The following is a 9,706-nucleotide window of genomic DNA, read 5'->3' as shown; positions in this document are numbered from 1 at the left end:
TGTGAACGGAGCGAGTATTTAAATTGTGAGTGAGTTAAACAAATATCCATGTAAAAAAATAATTACATTTTTCTTCATCAAAATTACAACAGCTTGAGAAGACATCAAAAGCAACGGGCAAAAAAAAAAGGTGAAAACCGAACGCATTTGCACTATCTGCATTGGGTCCATTCATCAGTTATTATTCCAGCTAACAAAAACCACATGCCCAACTCCTTGACGGCTGTACCCTGTACACACCCACGAAACGCAAAACCTCCCAAAAATTCAAATTCCCCCCGTCCTCGCGAAATTACCACATCACCCCCGCCCCGTCCCAACGGTCGACCAGATCCACCCGTCCATCCACCACCCCACCCCACGATCCAGCCGTTGAAACCATGAACACGAGGGCAGAATCGTCCATGGAAAAGCCGCCTCCCTTTTAATCCCGCTCCTCCTCCTCCTCCCCCACCACCACCGCCGCCGCATTCGAAAACCTCGTCGCCGATCTCCTCCTCCTCCTCGCGAGATCTTCGAGGCTTCTCTCTTCTTCGATCTCTTCGATCCCCGTGGTGGTGGTGATCTGGTTCGCGGCGGCGGAGGAGATGGCGGCGAGCAACATCGGGATGATGGACGGGGCCTACTTCGTGGGGCGGAACGAGATCCTGGCGTGGATCAACACCACCCTGCAGCTCGGCCTCTCCAAGGTCGAGGAGGTAAATCGCGCTCTTCCTCCCCCTTGGGTTTTGATTCGGTTGGTTGTTTGTTGGATTTCTTGATGCGCGGGGCGTGGATTTTTTTTTTCTCGGTTCTTGATGTGGCGATTTGATTTGGGTGTGGGTTTCGTGTAGGCTGCGTCGGGGGCGGTGGCGTGCCAGCTGATGGACGCGGCGCACCCGGGGGCGGTGCCGATGCACAAGGTCAACTTCGACGCCAAGACGGAGTACGAGATGATCCAGAACTACAAAGTTCTTCAGGACGTCTTCAACAAGCTCAAGATCACCAAGGTGCGGCCGGTTTCTGATTCCTACCCCCCTAATTCTTCTCCCCACCGTGAGCAAATCTTGGTTCCGTACACCTATCGTGTAGCTGATTTGGGCGCGTTTGTTCAGTTCGTGATTGACTTCAGAAGGGAAGGGAAGTAGTTTTGCACAAATACCACAGATTCTAGATCCCCTGCTGTTGCTAATTGATACTATATGTTGTGTGAATCTGTAGTGTTTCATGATCTGGTGATGATAGAAAAAAAAACCTGGGATTGTTGCTTATATTAATCATTGCTAGTACTGGTACTGCGACTGTGTTCTTACAATTTTCTTGTTTGCTTTGCTCCTTATTATCGCAGCACATCGAAGTGAACAAGCTTACCAAGGGAAGGCCCCTTGACAATCTGGAATTCATGCAATGGATGAAGCGATACTGTGATTCGGTCAATGGAGGCTTCATGAACAGGTAATCTGTTACATACTATTCTCTAACCTGTCCAATTTTTGATTTGTGAGATTTTGTCAGGTTCAAAATTCTGTTTGTGACAATTTCATTTAATTGCTCGTCTAAAACCTTATGTATTGCTGTTCTTTGTGAATTGATTCACAGTTACAATGCTTCTGAAAGAAGGGAGAGCAGCAAGGGCGGCAAAGAGACCAACAGAAGGACATCAGTGCCTTCTCAGGCGCCGGCCAAATCCTCATCCGCCACCCACAAAGCACAGGCATCATCTCATGGTGCCAAGAAGGCCAATGGGCATGCGCCGAACGCCCCTCCGTCACGGAGCGCAAAGCCGTCTCCCGCAAACTCCGCTGGACCAGCTTATGATGAACAGGTGGGAGAGGTTTTGTGTGATGCCATGATCGGCTGGCCTTTTTTATTCTCATGCTGCTAAAGGGTGAGAGACTCAATCTTGACATCATTTGCAGATCACTGAGCTGAAGCTGCTCGTCGATAGTCTCGAGAAAGAAAGAGATTTCTATTTCTCCAAGCTGAGGGATGTGGAGATCTTGTGCCAGAGCCCTGAAGTCGAGCATTTGCCGGTAAAACCGTAGCAGAATGCCTTAACTTTTGCCTGATTATTGTTCTACTTGGTGACAATAAGACTATCCTAAAACCGTTTGCCTGATTATTGTTCTACTTGGTGACAATAAGACTATCCTATCCTAAAACCGTTTGCCTGATTATTGTTCTACTTGGTGACAATAAGACTATCCTAAAACCGGAATACTAAAACTCTAAAAGGATTGTGAACTTGCTTTTAGAGTTAACCATTCAGTTTTCGGAAAATAAACAGTAGCACTGGTTCTTAGGTTCTTGATGTTTATTTTGTTGTCAGTTAGGGCGATGCTGATCAAGAAACTTGTTTATCTTTTCTTTCTGGAGATTGTCAACGCGATTCATAAGGTACTCTACGCTGCGGAGGATGACCCCTCGATGGTGGCGGAGGCGCAGGCGATGATATCGCAGCAGCAGCAGAGTGAGCAGCCGATGCTGAGCCCAATCCTGGAGGCGTCGGAGGAGAGGCCGGCGAAGCAGGAGGCGCACAAGAGGAAGAGCATCTCCGACCTGGAGCTGGAGGAGTTCGGCATGGCGTCCAGCTCGAGGCAGAGGCTCTCCGACATCTCCGACGTGCAGCTGTGCGGATCACCTCTGACGAGCTTCACTTGAATGAATGACTGAATGAATGAAGAACACAGCAATTGGGGCACAATTTGCAGCTGTGACATTGGATTAGTACTAGATTGCTCTCTATATCTCTTTCTTTCTTTTGTTGGATTTGTTTGTTGGTTTTCCTTTGCGTTGTATTGTTGGTGGTATAATGTGTGTGCTATTTTCTTGCCTTCGGATGGTGGTTGTGCCACAGCATTTGTGGCACTTTTGAGACAATATTATTATGCAAATAGTTCGGTGATTTATGGTTATGTTTGCTCTGTTTGGTGGTATTGGTGGTTTCTTTCTCACTTATCATATTGAAGGTTATCATATATTCCAGCATGGAATATTATGCAAATAGTTTTGACTTATCAAAAACTATTTGCATGGAAAGAGTTGGGAATTTGTTTTGAGATTTCTGAAGGAGTTGGCAAAGTACTTGCCGGAAGGTTCTCAATTCCTGGAAGGGAAATTGAATCAAAGACACGCCAATCTAAAGAGATTGATGATTGTCTGCAAGGAAGGATTTAGAGGGAGATCATATAATTTAGGACATAATTAACTGGGACAAACCATACAAATGACACAAGACAATTTGCTTATCTTGTTTGGAACTTCACAATGCCCGCATCTGCATTCCTTGGAAGAACATTCAATCTATTTCCCTTTTTGGTAAAAATGTGTCTCGTTACAATCGGATATAATCAATTGTACAATAAACAAAAAATACATCAACTAGAATACGCTTGACGATATGTATATCCCTTTCTCAGATGATGAAAACATGGGGGAACATCTGTGTCTGTTTTCCAATGCAGCGTTGTTCTATTCTGCATCAACGAAAATCTGCAGGAAAAAAAACAAGTAACCCAGCCGTGCATAAGATACCAATGCAGCTTCAGGAAAGGAATGAAAAGAGAACATGCCGAAAAGCTTCACATGCTCGAGCACTTATGTTCAACAAATTTATCATGAGAACTTTAAAGAACTATAATGCTATCACGAGAATGTAGCTTTAGCAAACAAACATGCAGAACACTACAAGAAAGAGTAATTGATAGTACCGAATTTGCTTATCTTTACCTCTATGTCTGACAAAGGTTCGTAAAGCTTCTTTTCCTGCACGGCATACAGTGTAATTCCAGAAATTTTTTGCACGCCTACTTGAGTAGCTACCATACTCTGCACAGATTCATTCCAGATATAGTCAAATACATTTCTTTCTGATTCATAAGACAATGAATTTGCCACTGGCTTTGATGGTCAAACACAAGACTAAATTGTTTCAACTGTTGGTTAACATTCATATAATAGCACGAATGAGGAAAATCAGTATCGTTGAGGAAAATTCACAAGGCAGTATTGTTGTTATGATTCATCAATAGCGTCACTGGTCAGATAAAAAACCAAGCAAAAAGATGTGACACATCCTAATACCATTCCCTCCGTCCCAAAATATAAATGATTTTGGCCGGATGTGACGCATCCTAATACTATGAATCTGAACATACTAGGATATGTCACATCCGGCCAAAATCCCTTATATTTTGGGACGAGGGAGTACCTTTTTAGTAGTAAAAATGCATCACACTTTTAGAGTGGCAAAAAAATCCACAACACAGTTCGACAAATACAAAGCTAAGAGCAGATATATGGGATATCCGATATATCTAAAGTGATGTACCCAGAAAGTTATCTTACCAAGTCAAAGTTGATGGATTCAAAAGCCTCAACTAGTGGCAAAACCTGCGCAGATAATGAAAGCAAAATATCAAAAGCATACCCAACACATCATTAATTTCACCCACTGTTACAGAGGAGGGAATAAAAGGCACCACAAAGAGATTAGTTGAGACCAGCTGAGTAGTGTACTCCAACATAAAGATTTTCCTGGACGTTTGACTATCTCTTAAGAAAAAAAAAAAACTAGATGTCACCAAAGCGATTAATAAGCAGCGCACAAACTCATTGTTAACTCACAATCTAATTTCCATTGGCCAGATTGCTGGAAAGTTGTAACATTAGCCTGAAATCAAGTACCCAATGAAAAATCCTAACTTCCTGTTTTCTCAAACAAAGAAACCTATAGCCTGACACGCTTCTACATGCCACATTAGCATACCATAGAAACAGAGCAATTAACTATGCAAATATGTTATGGAACACCAGGGACAAATTTCACAGGACACCTGTCTAAGCAACTGTCAGAACACCCCAGACTAGTATAGCATTTGTATAACAGCAAACATAAAATAGCAAGTGAAACAACTAACCAACTTCTGTAATCCATTGACCAGAACATATTTCTCTTCATCAAGTACGCTTGGTGCTAAAAATACTTCAAAAGGGCCAACTGTCTTGTCTGATTGGTTTGTAAGGCATAAATTAACCTGAGGATATAAATCTAATCAAATATCGATAGTAATGTGAAGAGCAGCTGTTGTTAATATTTGCAATGCAGTAATGCACTAAGTGCATGGTTCAACGAAAAGCATTAGTGCATAGCGATTGACAACAAGTCATGAAACTGTATGAAGAAAAGACACTAATAAAGCATGCGAGATGTATTACCATGATTCCTGCAAATTTACTCAGTACTGCATGTCTCCTGTGGTAATGAATTGAAAGGGGTAGAATGATATAGGAAGGGAACTTTTGAAAGCTTGGTGCACAACATGCTTCGTGGAAAGTTAAACACATAACATGTTAACAAATTGAAAGGGGTGAGTGATATGGGGAGGAAATTCTAGAGAGCCTGGAGCATAACAGTTTTGAACAGCCAGAACCTCGTTTTTTATGGGAACAATAGGGCATAACCCTAGTGTAATGCTTTAATGCATTTTTCTTTTTTGAAATATTCAGAGACTATACAAGGGATCCATAGGACCTGACAAAAAAGTCTGCAAGACTGACCCATTTTTGTCCAAAGATACTAATAAAGAGATTCCCTTAGCTAAACTATTGAAGGGAAATATCAGATAGATACCAAAGCAGGAACATATTTTATCTTACAAGTTAAACAATACAGAAGCATAAACATCAAAATATTGTGGAAAAAGAACATGAACAAATTTCTTGCTAAATATCCGAGCCAGATGTTCACCAACGAATCACCTACCATAAATGGTCTTTCCAGAAATATCACAGGTGGAACTTTCACAGCACGAAGATCAACATCTTTGCTTGCAGTGGGCTGCTCAAAAGAAAGAGTTGCCAAAGTTATAGCTAACACTTATATATAGAGTAACTTAACAGGTATAGCCCTCGACACTTCATATAAAATAGTTCAAACCATAAGTCAGGAACTTTACTGACAGTGCTATGTATGTTTTGAGTTTGCAAACGGCCAGGCTCCCCGAGATTTGTCCGCCATGTGATCTGAAATTTCCCGAGTATGCTGCTTCCCTCTGCCTTTGTTTGACCAGACTCACCAGACGATGGTCTGAGTTGATATAGGTAATTGTATATTCCTCCTCCAGCTCTGATGAGAATCGGTTGCTTGCACAAGTCCCTATATGAAAAATAGAACTCACATTAGCAATCCTTTTGCATCGACATGATATATCAACATCCTTGCATCGAGACACTATGTTCCATTCTCCAAATAGGGTTTGTTATCAGAGCTCAACTTACCCGATTATAGACTTCACTGTTGACGGATGTTCATCGGCTTCTAATCTTGTAGCTGCCCATTGTTGGGAAGGTTCAAAATCAACTTGGTCCATATAAAGATTAGATTTTGTATGATTCTCTATGCAGGCTTCCAGATAAGTGGTATCCTGTCAAAGTGGACTAGCTATATAGAGTTCAAGACTGCCATGATGAATAAATAAATGCACAGTAAAGGGATAAATAACATTATAACAAACAGTAGTACAGTAGAATATATACTATAATATCGAAGGAAACAAGGCCAACCACATTTACATAGAAGTTTGTTCAACCAGTTTGGAATAAACCAAGGATAAAGTATAATGAGGTTCCCCAAATTTTATTTTTGGGGAATTCAAGACGCTGATAAACTTCTTATGGAACCAAAAGGATGATTCTGCACAGATAGAATGGCAAGTAAAGAAAGAAATGGCTAACTGGTAACTGCTGCGATGACAGAACATATTCTAAAAAAAATGCAAATGTGACAGCGTAAAGTTTTAAAGGTTTCCACAAAAGAAACCAACATTTAGTTACAAGACTTACAATATTGTTTGCATTTGTGAAACAAGAGGGTACATACCTTGATGGTGCGAACCTGAAACAAAAGGTGAACACAGATTATTTATGTGACCTACTCTGTAATCCGAATATGCTGGGATTACATTCTAAGATAGAGGGACATAGAGATTATACATATGGAGTATAGATTAGCCATATAAAAAATGAGAGAAATAAGTACCTTCGTTCTAACAGACAATGGATTTGAAACAGTGAACTTAAAGAATTGAGGAAGATATTTACGCTCCCCATCACCATCATTATATAAAGCAGTGCAGACAAGCCTGGATTCAATCACCACATGAGCAAATCAACAATAAGGTGTGCTTCACTAATGTCTAATGCAACCAATTTGTAAATAAAATAAAAAAGAGGATAGTGTACGTATGTGCTCCCAGTTCTTTGACATCATGTTCCACAATGAAATCATATCTACCCCCAGATCTGATTGACTCAACAGGGGCCTTAGATGTATCCAAAAGAAGTATCCTCTGTCTCTCGGTTTGTATTTCTGCCTAATGTAAATAAACTTCCGGTTAAAACTTATGACATAATATGAAGAAATGAAGGCTTCAAGGACAGCTAAGTCCTGCATGCATGCCACCAAAGGGGTGTCTAAAGTATCAAATTTGTCATAGAGCAACATGCAACCCATCGACAGAACTAGCCAATAAGAACTACAGATAAAGTCAAGGTCAATTATAATTATTTGCATCAAAGCTACTTATTAGCTTATAATACCTCATAATTTCTTGCATGCCTTAATAACACCTTGTTACATTTTTTTCTTAATGAGGCTCTAATAGAATTGGTCTAATCACTGAACACACCACATTGGTCAACAAATGTAAAAAAAGATGAACAAGCAACTATTCCAGTAATTCCACAGCAGAGAGTCAATCGAGTAATCGAATTTAACATCAGTTCATGACTGCAACAATAAGAACTTGGTGATGTGAGATTCTAACACTGAAAAAAAGAAGAAGAGAAAAACATCAACCTAGCACACTCTAACCAGATGCACTGAAACAACAGCATCAATGACAAACTGGGTGCAATAATACCGTTCTCCAGAAAACATCCAGAATAATATTTTATGGTAAACGATCCAGAATTTCAAATAATGTTTTCCAACTAATGCGATATAATAGAAGAGGATGGTAATCATGCGATGGTTCGAGAACCTTAATGGCGACGTCCCTGGCCTCGAAGCTGGAGCTATTGTTGATGCTGATGTAGCTGCAGAAGGTCTCCCCCAAATAGATCGCCCTATCGATGCGTCCCCGCACGATCACATCAACACAATCATTCGCTGCAATCTACTACTGGAATGGAAGCGAGAGAGAGAGAGAGACGAACCCGAAGGATTGCGGGAGGACGAGGAGGCCGGGGAGCGCGAGGGCGTCGACGGGGTCGCGGAGGAGGAAGCGGTCGCGGAAGGTGAAGTCGCCGGGGACGGTGGTGGCCGGCGAGTCGAGCGGGTGGAGGAGGCCCTGGAGGAAGGCGGCGGCGTCGGCGGCGGAGGAGGCGGAGGGGTCGGGCCCCGTGAGGGCGTCCTCGGGGAGGAAGACGTCGCGCGGGTCGAAGCGGAGCGCGGCGGCCTGGTCGGGCTGCAGCGAGGGGCGGGACAGCCGCATCACGCGGAACGCCAGCGAGTGGTTCTGCTGCAGCAGCGCCTGCGCCGGCGGCGGCGGCTGGTGCGCCCCCGCCGGATACGGCGGCTGCGCGCCGGTGTAGGGCGACGCCATCGCCGGAGAACGAGGGAGATCTGGGGGGCTCGCTCTCGCGGGCAGTCGAGTCGAGACTAGTTGTAGTTCAGTTTGCCGGTTAAGTTTGAGCAATTTTTGTATATGTATTTGGGACATTTAATCGAGACTAGTTGTAGTTCAGTTTGCCGGTTAAGTTTGAGCAATTTTTGTATATGTATTTGGGACATTTAATTGTTTGTCACTTTTAAGATAAGTTAACTAATGATTTATCAATCGTTGTCTATAACATGTGGGCAGGGGCGTACCTATGTGTATCTACCCGGTGTCCACGGACGTGTTTTAGGTCATATTAAGCATTATATTACTCAAAAATAAACCTATAAACATATCAAGCATCCCCGGTAATTTTTGTTCTGGGTTCGCCACTGCATGTGGGTTCATATGTATCTATGACATGTATTCGAGACTAGTTTGTTGTTTTTTAAACAAAATGGGGAAAAAAAAAAGCTTGGCGAGGTAACATTATTAGGGCGTCCTATACTACTTATTCCCAACTTCTCTCTCCCTCATTTTCCACACGCACGTTTCCCGCCTTTATACCCCCAACAAGTTAATCAAATAACTTTGGATCATTGTTTTTTTTGCAGACATATATTGCCCTCATATCTTGTATATTATATTGAGATATTGTATATTGAAGTGATTATATATAATTTTTGACGGTCATGAATTATTATTTTCATGCAATATGATATTATTGTTCTTTGTCTAAATCTCTACTATTGTAAAAATTGAAGATATTTTTGCTGAGATTTTAGTAAGTCATCCGTGTTTAAATCGGTTTTCAGTTTTAATTGAGGAATCGGTTTTAATTGAATATGTTTTTTTTGTCCGTCTATTTTTCTCGCCAGTTTTTTATGTCCGATTAGGCTTCTTTTTTTTTCATCATCTGGTTTTTTTATCACCGTATTTTTCCACTCAGTCCGATCCAATCTCCTTTTTTTACCGCTCTTAGGGCCCGGGCCAAACCCTAGCACCGCCGCGATCTGCCTCCCTGTACGTTTCCTCCTATTATTTATTGCAAAAATCGATTCCCTACTTCTAACTCATTATTTTCTCCATAATTTTCTCTTTCAATTTGGTTTTAATTTGTTGGATTT

At 41.8% G+C, this 9,706-nt stretch overlaps 2 protein-coding genes across 3 annotated transcripts; one reads left to right on the top strand and one right to left on the bottom strand.

The window, feature by feature from the left end:
• The first annotated feature begins 452 nt into the window (after nucleotides 1-452).
• On the top strand, nucleotides 453-2,894 carry LOC4349023 (microtubule-associated protein RP/EB family member 1C). Its single transcript, XM_015758342.3, has 6 exons — nucleotides 453-698; nucleotides 834-989; nucleotides 1,328-1,434; nucleotides 1,579-1,804; nucleotides 1,899-2,012; nucleotides 2,356-2,894. Exons 1-6 carry the CDS (start codon nucleotides 588-590, stop codon nucleotides 2,638-2,640), a joined length of 999 nt encoding a protein of 332 aa, XP_015613828.1. The 5' UTR covers nucleotides 453-587; the 3' UTR covers nucleotides 2,641-2,894.
• A 367-nt stretch (nucleotides 2,895-3,261) lies between these two features.
• On the bottom strand, nucleotides 3,262-8,659 carry LOC4349022 (uncharacterized). Of its 2 annotated transcripts, none has more exons than XM_015758341.3 (12): nucleotides 8,197-8,659; nucleotides 8,022-8,106; nucleotides 7,222-7,352; nucleotides 7,019-7,121; nucleotides 6,860-6,874; nucleotides 6,259-6,404; nucleotides 5,941-6,136; nucleotides 5,744-5,818; nucleotides 4,899-5,015; nucleotides 4,327-4,371; nucleotides 3,709-3,807; nucleotides 3,262-3,471 (listed from the first exon to the last, which is right to left on the bottom strand). In XM_015758341.3, exons 1-12 carry the CDS (start codon nucleotides 8,583-8,585, stop codon nucleotides 3,451-3,453), a joined length of 1,422 nt encoding a protein of 473 aa, XP_015613827.1. In that variant the 5' UTR covers nucleotides 8,586-8,659; the 3' UTR covers nucleotides 3,262-3,450. The 2 variants fall into 2 exon arrangements, with proteins under 2 accessions (XP_015613827.1, XP_066160714.1); XM_066304617.1 differs by having other exon boundaries at nucleotides 6,823-6,874; nucleotides 7,222-7,348.
• Nucleotides 8,660-9,706: the final 1,047 nt, after the last annotated feature.

This window comes from Oryza sativa, chromosome 10 (assembly GCF_034140825.1).
Source record: "Oryza sativa Japonica Group chromosome 10, ASM3414082v1".
NCBI classification, from domain to species: Eukaryota; Viridiplantae; Streptophyta; class Magnoliopsida; order Poales; family Poaceae; genus Oryza; species Oryza sativa.
Note: the sequence above shows the minus strand (reverse complement) of the source record. Positions and strands in the feature narration are given on the sequence as shown.

Excerpts from the sequence above, each read along its gene's own strand:
- LOC4349022 (XM_066304617.1), bottom strand. The coding sequence starts at position 8,585 with ATGGCGTCGCCCTACACCGGCGCGCAGCCGCCGTATCCGGCGGGGGCG. Across the intron at positions 7,349-8,021 it reads CCAGGGACGTCGCCATTAAG|AAATACAAACCGAGAGACAG; the intron begins GTTCTCGAACCA and ends TACATTAGGCAG. Across the intron at positions 6,405-6,822 it reads TCACAAATGCAAACAATATT|GATACCACTTATCTGGAAGC; the intron begins GTAAGTCTTGTA and ends CCACTTTGACAG.
- LOC4349023 (XM_015758342.3), top strand. The coding sequence starts at position 588 with ATGGCGGCGAGCAACATCGGGATGATGGACGGGGCCTACTTCGTGGGG. Across the intron at positions 699-833 it reads GCCTCTCCAAGGTCGAGGAG|GCTGCGTCGGGGGCGGTGGC; the intron begins GTAAATCGCGCT and ends GGTTTCGTGTAG. Across the intron at positions 990-1,327 it reads ACAAGCTCAAGATCACCAAG|CACATCGAAGTGAACAAGCT; the intron begins GTGCGGCCGGTT and ends TTATTATCGCAG.